At 45.0% G+C, this 21,655-nt stretch overlaps 1 protein-coding gene across 5 annotated transcripts in view; it reads left to right on the top strand.

Annotated features, from left to right (window-relative positions):
- The window catches only part of FGFR3 (fibroblast growth factor receptor 3), a 65,477-nt gene that overhangs the window by 8,402 nt on the left and 35,420 nt on the right, over positions 1-21,655 (top strand). For all 5 annotated transcript variants that reach the window (XM_028728854.2, XM_028728852.2, XM_077930717.1 and 2 more), the window contains exon 3: positions 17,439-17,702. In XM_028728854.2, coding sequence (XP_028584687.2) covers positions 17,439-17,702 — 264 coding nt within the window. The remainder of the gene's footprint in view (positions 1-17,438; positions 17,703-21,655) is intronic.

Below are 21,655 nucleotides of genomic sequence, written 5' to 3'. Positions count from 1 at the left end.
ACTTGTAAGATACATTACACTGAAGGTATTATGACTACAAGTGATTCTAACTTTTAGAATTGGTGCCTGAGTTTGCTTATTTTCCTCTTTCTTCCTCATCCCCATTTTTCTTTTCTGTGTTGTGTCTTTTAGATTCTAACCCACCCACAGGCAGATACCATCTTGTTTTTATTGATCTTGGGAAAACTACTCTTGGAACTTTTTGTGTGTTCAGACCCAAAGACCTCCCCCCTAAATAAATACACACTTGACTCAAATTTTAGTTTTGGTTTTTGGCAGAATTTAGACCACAACTTTATTGATTACAGAAAAAGTGAGAGGTTGCATAGGCTCTGGTTCAACTAGCTCTCTACACACTTGCAGGTAGCGCTGACCCAGAGCTCTATCATAGGTCAGATAAGGGTGAACACCTGAGGTAGGTGAAAAGCCCAGGACCAGACTCTGTTTGCTCCCCCAGATGCTCCCCTGGACTCAGGCATGGGCACAACCCTCTCTCAAGGGTTGAGAGGCCCTGGTTTCCTTTAACGGAATACCCTTCACATAGGGATACCGAGAGTGTTCCCCCATCCCTATCACCTGAACCAGAGCCTATCCGCAACCTTACAAGTTGTGACGATTTGCTATGCGGCAGGCGAAACCCAAATGGCAACAGCCAATCAGCCAAGCGGGGAAAATTCCTGCCTTGCCCCTGTCCCAAGGACAGATGACACACAACAGCATAGCAAGGTCAATCGCAAAATATCCTAAATGTAGGGAGAGATGGGCGGGTGTTCCGTTTGCACGAGCCAAAAGAGAATCTCTTGGTCACATGTAAGGGATTAAATAGGTTCCTCGAACCGTTTAGACTGCACCCCATTGACCAGATTACACCCAGCAGTGAGGAACCTACCAATCGGGCGTTGTGGCTATCCAAATAGACCCAACCCACAACCAGGAGGTCAGTCTCCAGGTCTCACCGCAACACGTGCCCTCTTTTAAGGAGGACACGATTCCGTGAAAAACAACAACAACCATGCCTTAAATAAATATAAATAAATAAATAAATTTAGTCTTGGAGCGTGGAAGGTGCTACATTTTTTAGTCTGCCTGCGTTGGCAAAGCCATCCAAAACAAGAGGTGTTTTCTGAATGTTATGAACAAGGCAAGGAGGTTCTTGGTTGCTATTGTAAGCTACCGAAGGCCCCTCTCGTTTTAGATGATATTCCAGAGATCCGCTTCCTTCTTCCCTTTGCCACACGCAAAGAGGGGAGCAGGATTGCAAGTGCTTCCAGGTTCGGCAAAAGTGATCAGGAGAATTCCTGCATGGCTAGGGTTCCTGATTGTTTGGAGGAATCCTAAGTTTATTTCTGGTTGAATGCATGGCTGCCACCTCCCCTCTGCACATTCAGTCTCTGTGTGGTAAGAATGAATTTAAAAAGGGCCCATCTCGTTTTGCTTCTGCTCTCTTGCCTTCAGTTCATGGCGGGAAGGTAAACGACGTTTCTGTGCGTTGCTCTGGTTCACCAGAAGCGGCTTAGTCATGACCTGTACGCCAGCTCCCTCCACCAATAAAGCGAGATGAGCGCCGCAACCCCAGAGTCGGCCACGACTGGACCTAATAGTCAGGGGTCCCTTTACCTTTACCTTTAAAGAATACCAGCGTCATCTGCTTGTGAGATTTCTCCTTGAGGAAGAGTAGTAGGCCAAGACCTTTGACATGTTGCGTCACTTTTAACAGCCGTACTGCTATTGTAAAGGTAAAGGTACCCCTGCCCGTACGGGCCAGTCTGTAGGGTTGTGCGCCCATCTCACTCAAGAGGCCGGGGGCCAGCACTGTCCGCAGACACTTCCGGGTCACGTGGCCAGCGTGACAAGCTGCATCTGGCGAGCCAGCGCAGCACACGGAAACGCCGTTTACCTTCCCGCTAGTGAGCGGTACCTATTTATCTACTTGCACTTCGTGCTTTCGAACTGCTAGGTTGGCAGGCGCTGGGACCGAGCGACAGGAGCGCACCCCGCCGCGGGGATTCGAACCGCCGACCTTTCGATCGGCAAGTCCTAGGCGCTGAGGCTTTAACCCACAGCGCTACCCGCGTCCCCCACTGCTATTGTACCCATCTGTGAATGAATACACCTAGCGCTTTTAAAAATATAATGTTGTTTGAGTTGTGCTTTATTTCCCCCCTTTGTGTATGACACACCCTCCTGTTTGTGATGCTATGGAGACTGTCGGGTGGGTGAGACAAGGGAACCTTTATACAGCGAATTTGATATTCATTACCCTCATAACCTTTGTCTTTAGTTAGCAGGAAGGCTTTGCGATATCAAAAGCAAACAAGGAGCCTGAGATACGAGAAGAGCAAAGCCTTAGGTAAACTTGGTAGTTAAATGTGAAAAGTAATCCGATTAAACTTACCCTGTCGTTCTTCTTTGGGGCGGGTAGAGAACACACCACGTCTTGCTGTGTTGTGTAATGCGCCCCCTCCAGAATCAAGAGGAAAAGCCTGTTTAGTTCTTCCTTCTTGTCTTGAAACTGTGCTGGTACTTGGAAGAACATCATTTGCATCGATATGAAAAATGAGGGCGTGCATATTTTACTGAGATATATTCCTAGGAGGTCTGATGCCATTCTCATCCAATTCCAAATGAAGTTCCTAGTGGTCCACTTCTGGGTTTGGGGTGGGGAATGGAGGAATGTTTCCACACTGTTTGAGCTGACATCTCAGGAACAGTGGATCTGCTGGGTCAGCGCTCAGGAGTCGGCTGATGTGGAGCTGCAGATTGGCTAGCTGAGGAGGGCTCTCATATTAAGATTGCCCATGAGTAGGTCCACAGGTAGGAATATCTCCACTCCATCTCTGTGATGCCGTTTGGTGGCCAGCAAAAAAGTGGGTGCTTGAGAACGCTACTCCTGTTCTTCATGGCACCCTTCTGGCTTCTTCAAAGTTCTTCTCAGTTTCTCTAGTCTTTCGCTCCCCGCCCCTTCAGTTCCACCAGTTTTACGTTCACAGTACAGTGGTACCTCAGGTTACAGACGCTTCAGGTTACAGACTCCGCTAACCCAGAAATAGTGCTTCAGGTTAAGAACTTTGCTTCAGGATGAGAACAGAAATATTTCTCCGGCAGCGCAGCAGCAGCAGGAGGCCCCATTAGCTAAAGTGGTGCTTCAGGTTAAGAACAGTTTCAGGTTAAGTACGGACCTCCGGAACAAATTAAGTACTTAACCCAAGGTACCACTGTACAGTCATACCTTGGAAGTTGAACAGAATCCATTCCAGAAGTCCGTTCAGCTTCCAAAACATTCGGAAACCAAAGCGTGGTCTCTGTTGGCTGCAGGAAGCTCCTGAAGCCATGGAAGCCCCCCAAAATAGTTCACAAACCGGAACGGTCATTTCCGGGATTGCGGCGTTTGGGAGCCAAAACGTTCGAGAACTAAGAAAACCAAGGTACGACTGTACTTTAGAAATCTTTCTTTAAAATCACCAATGCTTTGCTGAGGTGTATAAACTACTTGGGAAAGGTTCTAGGCCAGCAGTGGGCAGCCTCTGGCCAGCAGGTCCCATTAGACCTGGCAGGATTCCAGATTTGACCCGCAAGGCTTTCTCCCCCAAACTCCACCCTGTTACCTTTTCACTTCCTGCATTCCAAGTGTGGGGCGGGTGAAGACTCGGCTACAAAACGAGTGACTCGCTGTCACTCAACCTCCTTACATAGATCTTATACATAAGTACTCAGAACCAGGTCTCACGAGTAGATCTGAAAACCAGTAGCTCACACTTGTGATTTGAAACTGAGCCCTTCCGAGTCAGCCAGTCTGCAACCAACTGAAGGTTTGTAATACAGTGGTACCTCGGGTTACATACACTTCAGGTTACATACGCTTCAGGTTACACACTCTGCTAACCCAGAAATAGTGCTTCAGGTTAAGAACTTTGCTTCAGGATAAGAACAGAAATCGGGCTCCCATTAGCTAAAGTGGTGCTTCAGGTTAAGAACAGTTTCAGGTTAAGAACAGACCTCCGGAACGAATTAAGTACTTAACCCGAGGTACCACTGTGCAGTACATGAGTGGGAGCAGTGAATATTCTCCTCTTTGCGAACATATCTTTGGAGAGCAGCAGCAGCAGAACATTCCAGGAGGATATGTGATAATCCTCTAGGTAAAGAAAGATCCCCATTGTATGAACTCCCACATTATTGGATCTTCAATAAGATGCCTTCCTCTAGAGAGAGAGGACTGGCTTTCCTCCCTGCCTTTAAAAGATGAACTGGTGGTTGTCTCCAGTGGGTGACAAGGTTGGGCATTTATCTGGGCCCCAAGGTCTTCAAGAAGAACACCACCAGTCGTGCTCCACACAGCACCTGAGAACATCAGAGGCAGTGTGTGATAAGGGTTTAATTTCCATTCCCCATCCCCTCTGGGTGAAGGGAGACCAGAGAACTCACAGGATTTGGATACTGGATTAAGTTGTGACTGGGGCTGATGGGAGTTGTGGTCTGAAACATCTGGACAGCATCTGGTTGGAGATGTTTGCTGGTTGGAGAGGACTGTTATTATTATGATTATTTTACTATCAGGCTGCCTGTCACTATGCTTTTTACTATGTTTTTATCATTGATTTTTTGGAATGTGTTTCTAATGTACATCGCCCTGAGATCTTTTGGTAAAGGGCAGTATATAAATTTGAAACAACAACAGCATGATTTTAGGGTTTTTTACTAGAAATGGGCAGCTGTATGAATGATGCACACCAGCACCCTTCCTTAGCCATATCACTGCACATCTAAACATTCTGCAAAACAGAGAAACAAAACTAGAAAAAAGATAGCCAATTAAAAATAATAATCCCATTTTGACACTGATGAAAAGCTTCCAGTCTCGTTATATTGAAAGCAACTGTATTCTGCCTCCAGCTTCAGTGAATGCCTGAAATAAATGTTCTAAAAAGTTGGGGGGCGGGGGCTGTTGCAGCACAAGATCAGCGAATGTATAGAAAGTACAAATAGTGATCTGATCCTATACTTCTTTCCTGGAGATTCAGGTAATGGGTGGTAGTGTGGGACTGTTTTAGCTTGCAGAAAGCGCTGGGGGAGAGAATTACAAAGCAGGGAAAACAGGGTTGGTTTTTTCCATAGAAGGAGAGGTCTGCCCCCTCCCCCTCATCCAGATATTTGGGCTTATATTCATGCAATCCAGGTGGTCTCAGTTTAACTTCCAGGGCAAGACATTCTAAGCTTGGTGGTTAGTTATTTTCTGAAGTAAGGAAGGGGGCAACTGACAAATGTTAGTATAAGCCCCCGACAGAGTGCCTGGAGTTCCGCTTTGAGCCATGTTCTCTGAACCGTTTAGACCACTGGAGGAAACCTGGAGGAATGAGTACAATGCCCCTGGGTTCCCTTCCTAAGATCAACAAGTTCCTAGGAAGCGTGCCACGGGCTGGCTCTCCATAAACAGATTTCTGTTCGATCTCCTTTTGAATACCAAGTAGTGTTGAAAATGTGAAGCCTCTCAAACATACCATTTGCCTCCTTTTCAAAGCTTTACTCCTAGTCCTGCTGCGTTCAGAACGCAATTTCCAGTTGGCATCAGAAACCATGGATTTCATTTGAGGCGGCAACAGCTGGCAGTAGCTAGTACTGTAACTGGTTACCCTTTGGAAAAATCCACAGCCCCAAGTGTGTTAAACAACTAAGACAAACTTTGTCCTTGCATTTTAAATTTTCATAGTATATTTCCTCACAAAATATTGGGGGGGGGGGAGAAGTTTGGTCGTTTGCTCTTCTCTCGCTCTTAACTTAAATGTAGATGACACATGATAGAGTTGCCGTACGTCTGGAATTTCCCGGATATATCCGGAATACTGCAGCCGCAAGCAGTGTCCGGGTGGAGACTGGCAAAATGCCTGGGGAAATCGCCGGCAGTGTTGTTTTTGCCGGTTTCCCTCAGAAATAGCTTTGAAATGTCAAATTTCTTTACAATTTTGTACCCAAAAAAAAGCTCAAAAACTTTGGGCCAAAATAAGAAAAACGCAACAACTTTGCCCCCTCCAAAAAAACCAAAAAACCAGCTCCACAAATTTTCTGTCCAGATTTTCACCTTTTTGAAATATGACAGCGCTACACCAACCATCTATTTTTCTGCTTTTGGACTACTAGAGTGATGGGAAATTGTTGTGATTTACATGGTTTATGGAGCCTCATTTTTCTTCTGGGGAGAAAGGGGTTCTACAGTGTGTTGTCCACTGTCTTATTAGCCATTCCTTCACGTTAGGCATTTTGTTCTGCCAATGTTACACAGGATTAGTATTTAGTACTGCAGCTTGCAGACGGAACAATACAATGGTGATAGTGTTGCCATTCCACTTCAGGAGGTCTAGGCTGAGTCTCTTCGTTGGCAATCTCCATGCTTGAAGGAAATAAGACAGTACTGCCATAACTTGGAGTTTGAAAATACTGTCTCAATTTGCATAGTAATAAAAGGTTGTGACAATCTGATGAATGTAGTTAGCACTCTGTGCCTCAGCTAACATACAAAGCAGAAGTCTTGGTACACGCTGTACTTTCAGACAAGAAAACTTCTGCGGGAAACAAGCAAAGCTATTAGGATGGAGGTAAAAGTTGTTGTGAGTCCTTCCCCTCCCCCTCCCCCCCTTTTGTCTTTGCCTCAAGCAAAGTTTGTTTTTAAGCAGACTGTCCAACTGTGAGTTTTATTTCTGAGCCTCATATGTCTTGAAAAAACACCAATTTAAATGTTTTCAATATTTCTGGCAAATGATTACTAGCGTGGCATTGTTGCCGTTGGCAGATTTGCACTTTAATCTTGCAAAGTGCAAGGGAGTTGAGAGGGAAACAAAAAATTGGGAAGACCCTGTAGCTAGTTTGCGTACTTGGATCTCAAGAGAATTAGAATGGAGCTTTGCTGTTCTCCCACAGTCCCTGTAATAGTTAGTGCGCTCCTAGATCACAGCCTTGTACATCTTGATGGATGGACGGGGTTTAGTTTCATTGAAGGGGAAAGCAGTGAGGGAAAGGGAAAGGAGGACTGGAGAATTGTGTCCCTTCCAGTACAGTGAACAAATAGCACAATTCATCATCATCAATCTTTATTACTGTCCAGAGACCCAACAAATCATTACAAAGCAATACACAATTCATACAGCCTACCTCCAGGTTAAACAAGCATATTGTTCAGAATATAGGGATCATTTGTTCTTGCAACCACCAATAAAAACTTTGCCACTGCTAATGTTCTAGCATTTGTCCGGTCTTCCAATAGGAACCTGACATAGTGAGCCTCTGATTCTCCTGGGAAAGGTACCAGCAAGGGTAGTATCAGTTCAGCCCTGGCTTGCTCATATTTTGCACAGTGCAACAAAATATGTCTAATGGAATCAATGTCTTGAGCACATGAGCAAAGTCTGTCCTGGTAGGGAACTCCTCTCAACCTGCCATCCAACACTGCAGAAGGAAAGACGTTTAGTCTGGCTTTGGTGAAAAGCCTTTGATAGTTCGGTACTGTCAGGTTTTTAATGTAAGATGTTAACTTAAAGACATGCCCATATTGTACTCCTACTGCCAGCGGACTACAGACTGCGTGTGATCGAGATCGCAAGTCACTGCGTGCATTATCCCATAATCTTTGCTTTAACATCTTTTGGGTGCCTTCATAACCCAGGTAATACAGTGGGGGGGGGGGGTGACAGACCAATAGAGGTGGCTTGATAGCACAATTAAAATGAAGCGTTTGAATGGTGGGGAGGAGGCTGCAGAGTTGTCTTTGCTAATTTGTCCTGAGCCAGCCCGGTAGAAATAGCCATTTTGCACAGAGATGCCCTACGAATGCCCAAGTGGGAAAATCTCAATAAAAAGGCTTTTGGTATTAGTCCTTTTCTGGTGATACAGCAGAGTGTGGGTTGAGATAAAGGTGGGTCGGCATATGGTGGCTTTTGTTGTTGTTGTTTAGTCGTTTAGTCGTGTCCGACTCTTCATGACCCCATGGACCAGAGCACGCCAGGCACCTCTGTCCTCCACTACCTCCCGCAGTTTGGTCAAACTCATGCTGGTAACCTCGAAAACACTATCCAACCATCTCGTCCTCTGTCGCCCCCTTCTCCTTGTGCCCTCCATCTTTCCCAGCATCAGTGTCTTCTCCAGGGAGTCTTCTCTTCTCATGAGGTGGCCAAAGTACCGGAGCCTCAGCTTCACGATCTGTCCTTCCAGTGAGCACTCAGGGCTGATTTCCTTAAGAATGGATGTGTTTGATCTTCTTGCAGTCCATGGGACTCTCAAGAGTCTCCTCCAGCAATATGGTGGCTACAGCCACCATATTGGTTGCATTTGCGGAGGGAGCAGCCAAGGCAGTATCTTAGCATTGTTAGAAAAAGCAATGTTGCTAAAGTTAAATATGTGTACCTGTCTTTATGGAGAGCATTGGCAGAAACAGGGACCATAGTGTTGGACTCTTCCATTGAACAATTTATTTTTTTTAGGTTTTAGCTTGTTTTGCTGTTAAACCTTACATCTTGTTACAGAGATGTTATTTCACAAGTGAACTATATTTCAGTGGCATGGGAAATGGTCAAACTTTATTGAATAATACGATTTGTGAAGTATTGTCTGCCAATCCAAAAGGACAGGGTTTTTGAGGATGAGAGGAAGTGATGTGTGAAAAAAGTCGTGATTAAAGGTGTGTTGGATTAGGGGTAGCAGGCTATTACCCTGAATTAGTAATGATTGGTAGTTAACAAGAGTTGGATTCTGCCGTCTCTTGGCTATGGGGCCGGCCCACCCATGAGGTGATGGGAGGTGACTGCCTCAGGTGGCAGAATCCACGGAATCAGCAGATACCGATGCAGATCTTCATTCAGGGCTGGCCCACCCAAGAGACAAGATGAGGCAGCCGATGAGGATCCACAGAAGGAGCAAATCCTGTTTCAGATCTTTATTTCCTACTTCTTCATGATTTAGATCTTCACTCACCCTTCCTTCCCTGGCAGAAGAAGGTGGCACCATTTTGTGGTTTGTCTCAGGGGCCAAGATGTTTTGAGCCGGCCCTCTTGGCCACACACATTGGCTCAGTTCGGTTATTCTGGTTTCACAGTGAATTCAGTGAGGAAGGCTGCAGCACTCAGTAACCGAACAGGGTTAAAAACAGACAAGAAAGGTGAACATTATATTAACATGTTATAATATTTGCTGATGAATTTCAGCCATCATGGGAAAGTGCTCAGTATTGAAAAGTAATAAATCGGTTGAAAACAGAATTGTATTATTATTATTATTATTATTATTATTATTATTATTATTATATTTTTAAAAATCCCAACATAATAAACCATGAATAGCTACAGCATTTCCCAGTCCTAAAATCTAGTACATTGCAAGTTTTTCTGAGATTAGGCAGCAGAAAGGCAACTGTGATCCAGACATGAACTGAAGTCAACTTGATGGGAATAGTATCAGGAAGTCTAAAGGAAGAAGACAAGACATTATATTTATCCGCAACAATAGCCGCAAGGCTATTGATTGTGAAAAATTGGAAAAGTGGTATTATACTGACAAAAAATAGAGTGGCTTGCCAAATTATTGGAGTACTACAATATATCCAAAACAATGGGAGAAACTGGAAGGATCTCAAAAGAGAAGATAGACAGGGACTGGAAGGTGTTTAAAGGATACTTGCAAAACCATATTGAAAAATCAGAACTCCTATTAGAATAAACAAGTTCCGTTTTAAATACTGAAATACTAAATAAGATGGATAACAATGTGTAATAGAAAAAGAAGCATGAAATTAGGTTAAAGGTGTGTGAAAGAAAGTAATAGAAGTGGAAAGAAATTGCAATTGAGTAGATTGGAAGTCTAACACAAAGGTGGGGTGAGGGGTGGTGGATGGTGATGGGTAAAGGAATTATCTGTGGGATTGAGTGTAGGTATGTTTGAACATTTTTAAGGATTGTATGAAATGTATGTTTGTATGCTTGTATATTCGCAATATGTGTGTATTAATGCTGAACTATTTTAACAATAAAAACTTTTTTAAAAAGAAGTCAACTTGATGCTATCTGTTTACAAAACAAAAATTGTCATATGCAGATGGATTTCTTCTGCACCACTCTCTCTTTTAGGTTGTGAATAGACTTTACGTTGATAATTCAAGGGTTATGTTCTGGGTCTTTGTGTTCCAATAACTTCCAGCACACTCTTATAACGCATGCTCGTCTTCACCAAAAGATTAGAACGTGGAACTCTGATTGCTTTGTTAAGAATAAAGTTTTCTCTCTTTGTTTATACAAAAATAACCAGTGCCTCGCTTGACATTGGAAAGCAAATGTCTTCACTCAGTATTACAAATGTTGGCCAACAGCACAACTATCCTCTAGATCAGGCATCCCCAAACTCGGCCCTCCAGATGTTTTGGGACTGCAACTCCCATCACCCCTGACCACTGGTCCTGTTAGCTAGGAATGGTGGGAGCTGTAGTCCCAAAACATCTGGAGTGCCGAGTTTGGTGCCTGCTCTAGATGTACTAAGTCCTTTTGTGACGATACAGCGATGTACGGCAACTGCGCAGCTAACCAAATTGTTCGCATTAACACTGCATATGAACTCTTGCAGGGCATTTGTCGTATGGGCATCTCACTGTGCAGTTTCTCGGGTGAAAAGCCAATGCTGGGTAGAAAAGAGAGATGTGGTGGTGGGGAGATGGGTATACTACAACAAATCCAGAATGCGGCAGCTAGACTAGTGACTGGGAGCGGCCACTGAGACCACATAACACCGCTCTTCAAAGACCTACATTGGCTCCCAGTACGTTTCTGAGCACAATTCAAACCGTTGGTGCTGACCTTTAAAGTTCTGAACGGCCTCGGCCAAGTATACCTGAAGGAGCATCTCCACTCCCATCATTCAGCCTGAGGTCCAGCTTCAAGGTCCTTCTGGCAGTTCCCTCACTGCGAGAAGTGAAGGAACCAGTCAGAGGGCCTTCTCGGTAGTGTCGCCCGCCCTGTGGAACTCCCTCCCACCAGATGTCAAAGACATAAGCAATTATCTGACGTGTAGAAGACATCTGAAGGCAGCCCTGTTTAGAGAAGTTTTGAATGACTGATGTTTTAATGTATTTTTAATCTTTTGTTGGAAGCCGCCCAGAGTGGCTGGGGAAACCCAGCCAGATGGGCAGGGTATAAATAAATTATTATTATTATTATTATTATTATTATTATTATTATTATTATTATTATAGTGGTAACTTGGTTTAAGAACAGTCTGCTTTAAGAATGATTTGGTTTACAAACTCCGCAAAACCAGAAATAGTGTCTCGGTTTGAGAACTTTACCTTGGTCTAAGAATGGAATCCGAACGGTGGAAGGCCACCAGCGGCAGGAGGCCTCATTAGGGAAAGCGTGCCTCAGTTTAAGAACGGTTTTGGTTTAAGAACGGTCTTCTGGAACGGATTAGGTTCCTAAACCGAGGCACCACTGTATACTAATCCGCATCCTAGCCACTGTTCCAGGTTTGGAAAAGGTTGGCTTCAGCAAAGGAATAGAGGGACACGGGTGGCGCTGTGGGTTAAACCACAGAGCCTAGGACTTGCCGATCAGAAGGTCGGCGGTTCGAATCCCCGCAACGGGGTGAGCTCCTGTTGCTTGGTCCCAGCTCCTGCCAACCTAGCAGTTTGAAAGCACGTCAAAGTGCAAGTAGATAAATAGGTGCCACTCCGGCGGGAAGGTAAACGGCGTTTCTGTGCCCTGCTCTGGTTCACCAGAAGCGGCTTAGTCATGCTGGCCACATGACCCGGAAGCTGTACGCCGGCTCCCTCGGCCAGTAAAGCGAGATGAGCGCCACTACCCCAGAGTCGGCCACGACTGGACCTAATGGTCAGAGGTCCCTTTACCTTTACTAAAGGAATACGCATCAGTTAGTCTTCTAACAAGTGAGGAGCGAAGCATGCAAGCAGAGCATCTCAGGTTCTTCACTCCAGATAACTCACACAATCAAGCCAAGCCTTATATCGAATTCTAAATCTTTACTTTTCAAATAAGGACCAAGGTTTTTATTCTTTGCACAAGATTGCGCCACCTGTTGCTCTCCATTAGTTAAGAACTCTCTGGGCCTAGTATTGTTTGCATGGTTTGGGGGAAATAGTGGTGGCTTTACAAGGCATTGTGAGCCTTCAGCCTTCATCTTATTAGGAGGTGTCACATTTTTGCTGTTCTTAAAGCACCAGAGAAACATGCGAAATGTTTTCCTTTTAGTTTGTTTGAAGGAATACCCAAAAATTTGCATTTGTTTACTACATTGAAAGCTATTTGGGAGTGATTGTGGTAAGCCCGGAAAGTTGTAAGTGGAAAGCTGCTGCAGAAGTAGCAACGTATACATTATAACCAATCTCTGTAATTAAATCAATAAAATCAGTTCTGTTGCATGGTTAGCTGAGTAGAACCTCTATGTTCAACATACGTCTGAATAACGAATTCTGAAGATATAACGCTTACCTGCATTTTGAGTTTCCAAGTTGATGACCGTTATTACTCTGATTCATTGAGGAAATTGTTTGTGCTATAATTTCTGTTTGTGCTATATTTTCCAGGAAACATTTTTATAATTTGCTAATGTAGTCTGCCATGTTCTGAAGTACAGTGGTACCTTGGGTTAAGTACTTAATTCGTTCCGGAGGTCCGTTCTTAACCTGAAACTGTTCTTAACCTGAAGCACCACTTTAGCTAATGGGGCCTCCTGCTGCCGCTGCACCGCCGGAGCACGATTTCTGTTCTCATCCTGAAGCAAAGTTCTTAACCCAAGGTACGATTTCTGGATTAGCGGGGTCTGTAACCTGAAGCATATGTAACCCGAGGTACCACTGTACAAATTTTGACATTCCAAATATATCCAATAAACCTTTTTTCCTTCATACATAAATTCCTCCTTTTATCCACCACTTTGCATATAATTGTGTTTGCACATCACTTTAAATCATGGGTAGGCAAACTAAGGCCCAGGGGCTGGATCCGGCCCAGTCGCCTTCTAAATCCGGCCCACGGACGGTCCGGGAATCAGCATGTTTTTACATGAGTAGAATGTCTCCATTTATTTAAAATGCATCTCTGGGTTATTTGTGGGGCATAGGAATTTGTTCATTATTTTATTTTTTTTCAAAATATAGACCCCACAAGGTCTGAGGGACAGTGGACTCGCCCCCTGCTGAAAAAGTTTGCTGACCCCTGCCCTAAATTATGGCTTAGTTAATGTTATGCACAATAGCAGCTGGCGCAGAGGCGGCGGTAGTTATCTGACCTCCCGCCACTGGTGTTTCTGCAACTTACTGGGTGATGTGACTGGGATTTTGGTACAGTGCAAACACACCAGCAGGGTGAGCTGGATTTGTGCTGCTGGTATATTTGCACTACACTGACTTCCCCATCACATTCCCCCTCCCCACCTCTGTAAGGTGCAGCAGTTACCTGTGAGCCAGTGTGGTGTAGTGGTTAAGAGCGGTAGATTCGTAATCTGGGGAACCGGGTTCGCGTCTCCGCTCCTCCAAGGGTGACCTTGGGCTAGTCACACTTCTCTGAAGTCTCTCAGCCCCACTCACCTCACAGAGTGTTTGTTGTGGGGGAGGAAGGGAAAGGAGATTGTTAGCCGCTTTGAGACTCCTTCGGGTTGTGATAAAGCGGGATATCAAATATCCAAACTCTTCTCTCTTCTTCTTCCAATGAGAGAGGGTCAGGTCAGAGCCTCTACCTCTCCATGCTGCAAGGATGAATCACAGAAAGCTTTGGGCTCATACATTGCCCTTTCCTCATTTGGCATGGCTGCAGGGAGGAGTTCAGAAACATTCTCGTCCATATTTAGACCGGCTGCAGCTTGTCATGTCATCTAGACCTGTTTAGTCTTAACTATGGTTTGGGGAAACCAGCCAACTTCAAACCATAATGTATGGAATTGAGTCACTTTCACTAACCATAGTTAAAATTAGCCACAGTTTAGGGTTCAGATGTCATACTAATCTCTAGTTAATTTAAAACAGGTGGAGCTTCTGATCTCTGCCTTACAACTATGCCAGCGACGGAAAGGGAGAAAGTGCACTTTCCCTTGGAACGAAATGACTGCATGCAAAACAGGCCTGTAATTCTCTTTAGCAGAATGCGCCTTTGCTAATCTCATGGACACAAGTTAGCATGAAGCTCTGCACCTTTCTAAGTAAGGAAGAAATTGGTCCTGGATTTCAAGATTTTTGACATTAAAAAAGAAGTTTTAGTGGTTGGGGGAAATCAGCCAATACATGCATTGGAACTGATGGTTTTAACTAGCTGTGTTGGAAAGCGAATTTCGCTCTGAAAGTAGGACGGTTGTAGCTGGAATGACAATTAATGCCGTGTGGGCAAAATCCCTGCTGGAAGCCGGTATCTGAATAGAACAAGAACTCTGGCTCTTTCTACCGGTCCTTCCCTCCTCTTTCGTGATTTGGCCCTATGTTGGCTGTTGAGTGTGGTGGCTTCCATTTTTAATTAGCCAGCTGGGCAAAATTTAGTTCATTGTGCCCCTTCAGTTAATTATCGTGAAGCTGTTCTCTCCCCCTCCCCCCGTTATAGAGCAGCCTGGGATTTGGCAATGCGGGGTCCAGCATTTTGCTTTTGAGGTATTATTGGGTGCCAGCTGTCTGCCTTAACTGAAGATTTGATCTAAGAGAAATTTTATCTAAAAAGGGGCAGGGAAGTCCGGAGGAACAGAGAACGTATACCTTGCTTCTAGGAAATTGTGAATGCTTGTTATAACATGATCCTATGAATGTTTAATCTGATTTGGGTCCCGCGTTGTTCAATAGGATTTTTTGGAAGTAGCTGTGTATTGGATTGGAGCCCTACCCTTCAAATAAATTATCTTTTATGGAAATTATCTTGTTCAGGAAACACATGGATTACAGAATGGGAAACTTGATTGAAATCAGTCAATCCCAACTAGAGCTCACTTAGTGCAGACACAGACAGCGAATTGTCCTCTACCCTGACCATATCTACTCATGGGAAGGAGGGGTAGAAGAGGACAACTGTAGCTATTCTGACTGAGACCATGGTTTCATCTAGCCTAAGATGGTCTCCTCTGGCTGGTAACAGTTCTCCAGGTTTCAGGCCTTTCCCAGCCCTGCAACCTGAGAGCTTTTCAGCTGGAGATGCCACGAGTGCATATGCTCTACCATTGAGACATGGACTCTAATTTAATGGAACAAATGAAAAACCAAAGCTAGTTCCCAAGCCAGTGAACATCACCTCTGTTATGTACTGAAGTTCTCACCCTGGGCCAGCAGAGGGATACTGTAGATAGTTATGCAAATGAAGGATTGAAAGTGACGTTCAGTGATTCGATAGTTTGTATGCAAATGAAGGATTGAAAGTGACGTTCAGTGATTGGCTAGTTACAGAAAATGGTTACTGTTGCATTCTAGTGGAGCTCTATATAAGCAGGCTGACTGAGCTCCTCAGTTCAGTTCAGTTCCAGCTTACAAATAAAGAGCTGCTTTGGAAGAATCGCTGTGTTGTCTGATATGTTAGCCCACAACTTAACAACCTCTTACATGAAAGCTTCATTCTGGCATTGTGATTCTATCTTGTAGAAAGCATGTCCAAGGCGGTGCCTGTTTCTTGCAATCTATAAGTTTCCTCAAAGGTTTCCTCGAGCTATTCCAGAACACCAACCCTATATTAGAAGCTTTCCTGGCCACCAGAAAAGAAAGGGGAGTGAGGGGTTTTTGCCTGCAACCAAATGCTTGTCACAGCAGCGGTAGACTGAGACAGAAAGTGGGTCAGGCACAGATTGTGTGACTACCAGAGCCAGCAGTTATAATTTACACAATTGTTGTGTGTGTGTGTGTGTTGAGTGGGAGTTGAACTTTCCAGGAAACTTTCTTTTCTTTAGCTGCTTCCTTCCCTAAATTCCCAACAGGAGGGAGTTGGAGCAGGTCTCATCAGAAGCAAGTTTTGAAGAAAGTTGTTGTTGTTGTTTAGTCGTGTCCCAGTCTTCGTGACCCCCTGGACCAGAGCACGCCAGGCACGCCTGTCTTCCACTGCCTCCCGCATCTTGGTCAAACTCATGTTCGTAGCTTTGAGAACACTGTCCAACCAACTCGTCCTCTGTCGTCCCCTTCTCCTCGTGCCCTCAATCTTTCCCAGAGTCAGGGTCTTTTCTAGGGAGTCTTCTCTTCCCATGAAGAACGTAGAGTTGCCATATTCCCAAAGGTGAAAATCTGGACAAAGTTGTTGAGCCTTTCTTTCTTTCTTTCTTTCTTTCTTTCTTTCTTTCTTTCTTTCTTTCTTGTCAAAGTTATTGAGCTACAACAATTTTAAAAGAATTTTTAAATTAAAAAAAAAATACCCCACTTGCCATACGACCGGTTTTCACCGATTCAGAGAAAATCTGTCTGGATGCCATTTGAGAGCTTGTTTCCCATCTGTGTCCTGGATAATCCGGACGCATGGCAGCCCTGAAGAAAGCTCATTTCACAGCCACGCAGCAAGGGAACAGTCTTTCATTGCCTTTGGTTCAGCGATTGTCTGTGTATAAACAGAGTGGTACTGGGTCTCAAGCTTGCTTGGGAGCTAGGCAACCTATCACAAAGTGCTCTTCAGTTCTACAGTTTCCTAAAAATGAGAAGAAAAGCAGTCTCTGCGTGCCTAGAGGCATCAACATATTTAATTGACATATTCCACAAATCAGCTCCGGAATGGAAAAGATTCTTGGCAGAGAAGGCAAGAAATATATGCAGGAAAACGAGAGGGTGCGAGATGCAGATGAAATAGGAAATCTTCTTGGCGGAAGGAAGCACATAGAAGAAACACTGGTGCCTGTGAAAGGGTGGAGAAGCAGGAGATAAAGGAGAGGTGGCTGGTGGTGGCAGGAGCCAGAGGGCAGATGAGTTAGTAGATGAAGGTATGGGAAGGAGAGGAGAGATGGGTGACTCAGGACCAGAGGAGAGGAAGCTTGTGACTCGTGAAAAGCAAGGGCGAACAAACAAGAGAGAGAGACTCTCCTACAGGTCTAAACCACTGAACCTCTTGGGCTTGCTGATCAGAAGGTCGGTGGTTCGAATCCCTGCAAAGGGGTAAGCTCGCGTTGCTCTGTCCCAGCTCCTGCCAATCTAGCAGTTCAAAAACACACCAGTGCAAGTAGATAAATAGGTACCACTGCAGCAGGAAGGTAAATGGTGTTTCCATGCTCTCTGGTTTCCATCACGGTGTTCCGTTGCGCCAGAAGTGATTTAATCCTGCTGGCCACATGACCCAGAAAGTGGTCTGTGGCCTGAAAGCAAGATGAGCGCCACAAACCCATAGTTGCCTTTGACTGGACTTAACCGTCCAGGTGTTCTTTACCTTTAGCTTTTTACCTAGAATATGGTTATGATCATGTTTAGATATTCTGAGTAAACTAGAATTGTATGGCATCTTTTCCATTTTCTTTCCTTGCAGATTATTTAAGGACCGATACAACATTCCTTGAAGAACTGGTGGTTGGCAGCGGCGAGAACATCGAACTCCTGTGTAACTCTCCAGTCTCTTCTATGTCTGTCTTCTGGTATAAAGATGGCATTGGGATTTCACCTACTAACCGAACTCATCTTGTCCAGAAGTTGTTAAGGATTATCAATGTATCTTACGATGACTCTGGCCTGTACAGCTGTAAGCCAAGGCACTCCACTGAAATGCTCAGGAACTTCACAGTACGAGTGACAGGTGAGTTCAGTGAAGTCCCTCCCCCCCGCCCCCCGTTTTCTCTCTGCTTTTCTGCAGATCACCTGGATCCATGCTTACATCCCCAAATCAAAAGTGCATTTTAAAGAGTTTTGCATCTGGTTCTAATCTGATCTGAAAATCAAATTGCTTTGACCAATATTGTTTGACCAATGTTGTTTCCTTCGCATTATCCAACGAAGTTTGTGATACTGTTCAGTCTGCCTAGGTTGCAGCTTCCTGACTTGAAAAGTGTTAGGTTAACAAAGAAGCTAAAGACTGCTAACTCAGGTTCTGGAATGCTCTCTGTGGAATAACAGGAGGACCCCAGGTGTTTGGACATGGATGTGAATGATTTTTCCACTATTGTAGTTTGTCTACCTTTGGTCTCACCTGTGGCCCCTAAAAGCTGTGCATGCAACAGCAGCCACTTCTTGGGAACAGCTTTGAATGGCCAGCTAAACTGGGCAAGGGTAGCCCGTGGGTCTCAAACCCTTGGACTTCTGCATGTGAAGACAGGTTCTGGCGGATTGAGCAGACAAGGCCAGTTTCTACACCTGCTGTAGAGGGGCAGACTGGGCTTGTCAACCAGAGAAGGTAGCCCATCTAGGAGAAGGAAAGCTCTGGTCCAAACCGCCACTGCCTTGTGGGATATTTTTGGGAGAAGAAGAAGGATAAGGAGTCAACCCTACACCAATAAGGAGTGGGGTCCCTAAGACTGTTGGATGGTGCCTTGTACGCCTCCTTCCAGCAACAGTAAGGCCAAGAGGGGTGTCTTGTTGTCGGGGCAGCCCAGGACCTCCATAAAAATTTGAGCTCCTGGGAGGTTCCTTGGGTGCTGCTAACACAGCAGCTTGACCTCATCCCTGGAGACGCACTCCATTGTCTTTTGGCTGTCTCTCTCTTGGTTGTGGGCAGACTGGTCCAGGGGAGGGGGGAGAATAATGATGGGCTGGAACCCATGGCACTTGCTCAAGAATCCAGAGTGGTGGGCAACCCCCAGAGGAGATGTGAGAAGGGAACGTCGTTGCTGAGTATTCTTGCCTTATAGAGGGTGCATCTCTTTACCAACTTCCATTTTCGTTTTGATCTTTTCGTGATACGCGTTCAAGTTCACAGGCCCAATGTATAACGACCAGGAAAGGGAAGAAATTTGATTCAGTTTGCATTTAAAGCTATCAAATCTATACTTTCTGAAGAGAACACTGCCCAACCATCAGCGTCAGTCTTCAAGGGAGCGAATGGAAAGGCCGTTCAGTTGACACGACTTGCAACATCACCAGTTAAATTGGGATGTTGCCCTGTGCAATTGCCTCTGCTTCTGAGCTAGCTGTGGATAATTCTTCTTCTTCTTCTTCTTCTTCTTCTTCTTCTTCTTCTTCTTCTTCTTCTTCTTACTTATTATTATTTATACCCCGCCCATCTGGCTGAGTTTCCCCAGCCACTCTGGGCGGCTCCCAATCAAGTGTTAAAAACAATACAGCATTAAATATTAAAAACTTCCCTGAACAGGGCTGCCTTCAGATGTCTTTTAAAGATAGGATAGCTGCTTATTTCCTTCACATCTGAAGGGAGGGTGTTCCACAGGGTGGGCACCACTACTGAGAAGGCCCTCTGTCTCCTTACTTCACGCAATGAGGGAACCACCAGAAAGCCCTCAGTGCTGGATCTCAGTGCTAAACGATGGGGGTGGAGATGCTCCTTCAGGTATATAGAGCCGAGGCCATTTAGAGCTTTAAAGGTCAGCACCAACACTTTGAATTGTGCTCGGAAACATACTGGGAGCCAATGCAGGTCTTTCAGGACTGGTGGTATGTGGTCCCGGCGGCCGCTCCCAGTCACCAGTCTAGCTGCCGCATTCTGGATTAATTGCAGTTTCCGGGTCACCTTCAAAGGTAGCCCCACATAGAGCGCATTGCAGTAGTCCAAGCAGGAGATAACTAGGGCATGCACCACTCTGGCGAGATAGTCCGCGGGCAGGTAGGGTCTCAGCCCTCTGCATCAGATGTGGTGTTGTATTCTTGTGCGAAAGCGCCTAGGCAGGGCCAGCCAAAGGGTGGGAGTCAACATGCCATCCGACAGGTCTTGTGGCTTCTCGTGGCAACACATCCCCATCGCCCTAAAACATGATCGCAGCAGAGTGAGTGCTTCTCAGATAATGAATGACCCAAGGATGAAAGTGAAAAATACAGCATGAAACTGGTCCAACCGAAAAAATGATAGTTGCCTTTGATAAACAGCAGCAAAGAATGGGCATGCCATGCATAGCTCGAATGTAGGGTGTTGCTTTAGTTGCACCAGTGCAAAAACTGGGGGCTTCGACTGTGACTCGGTAAGCACAGTTTTTGAAAGGGAAGTTCCTTTGACTTCCAAATGGGTATGTTTCAGATTGAAATGGTAAGTAAGTAAGTAAGTAAGTAAGTAAGTAAATTTTTATTTATACCCCACCCTCCCCGGCCAAGACTGGGCTCAGGGCGGCTAACATCAAATATCTAATACATTAAAACACAATCAAACAATTGATTAAAATACAGCTTAAAAATTAGAATCAGGATAAAATTAAATGATTGCCCACGAATTACAACCATAGGGGTCGGGAACCTCAAGTATTCATCCATGTTGGTCCCACAGGAGCCGATAAAAGGGCCAAAGAGTTAACTTACAGCGTCCCATAGAGGGGGGTCAAACTGGGCCCGGACCAAAAGCCAGGCAGAAGAACTCCGTCTTGCACGCCCTGCAGAAGGATGTCAAGTCCCGCAGGGCCCTGGTTTCCTGCGATAACCTGTTAACGCTTAATTAAAACCAGCTCAGTGGAAGCATATTCTCTTGGTACAGGGGCAGTTTTACACTCCTGGCAAATAGAAGGGGAAGAAATGGAGGCAGTGAGAGATTTTACTTTCTTGGGCTCCATGATCACTGCAGATGGTGACAGCAGCCACAAAATTAAAAGACGCCTGCTTCTTGGGAGAAAAGCAATGACAAACCTAGACAGCATCTTAAAAAGCAGAGACATCACCTTGCCGACAAAGGTCCGTATAGTTAAAGCTATGGTTTTCCCAGTAGTGATGTATGGAAGTGAGAGCTGGACCATAAAGAAGGCTGATCGCTGAAGAATTGATGCTTTTGAATTATGGTGCTGGAGGAGACTCTTGAGAGTCCCATGGACTGCAAGAAGATCAAACCTATCCATTCTTAAGGAAATCAGCCCTGAGTGCTCACTGGAACGACAGATCCTGAAGCTGAGACTCCAATACTTTGGCCACCTCATGAGAACAGAAGACTCCTTGGAAATGACCCTGATGTTGGGAAAGATTGAGGGCACAAGGAGAAAGGGACGACAGAGGGCGAGATGGTTGGACAGTGTTCTCGAAGCTACAAACATAAGTTTGACTAAACTGGGGGAGGCTGTGGAAGACAGAAGTGCCTGGCGTGCTCTGGTCCATGGGGTCATGAAGAGTCGGACAGGACTAAACGACTAAACAACAACAGTGGAAGCATATTCTCTTGGTACAGGGGCAGTTTTACATTATGCAGTGTAAATGAAAGAGTACTGGGGGAAAAACAATATATTGCTGCATGTTATATATCTTTATTGCCACACCCTCACCTGGAATGTTGCATTCAGGTTGTGGTTTCCAAAGAAATTTTGAATTTCAAGAACTTCCAAAGAACAGAAGAGAACATTCACAGCAACGTGGAAGAGCAAAAAGGACCTAGAGATATTTTCATGTTACGACAACAGACTGTAAATATAGAGTCCGCGTAGCTGCACAGGGGCAATAAACATGATCTTGCTTGGTTTTTTTTCCATTAGCAGTGCCTGGCTCTTGGCAGTGGGGAATTCTAATACGAACATGATTTTGCCAAGCTGATTTCCTCAGCAAAACCACTTTTATACTGGGCATCGACAAACCGCCGACTTAAAACGAGCTTGTGAGCCTTTCAAAACTGTGAAA

This window comes from Podarcis muralis, chromosome 6, assembly GCF_964188315.1.
Source record: "Podarcis muralis chromosome 6, rPodMur119.hap1.1, whole genome shotgun sequence".
Lineage (NCBI taxonomy): Eukaryota > Metazoa > Chordata > Lepidosauria > Squamata > Lacertidae > Podarcis > Podarcis muralis.
The sequence above is the reverse complement of the archived record's forward strand: the minus strand, read 5'-3'. Positions and strand labels throughout refer to the sequence as shown.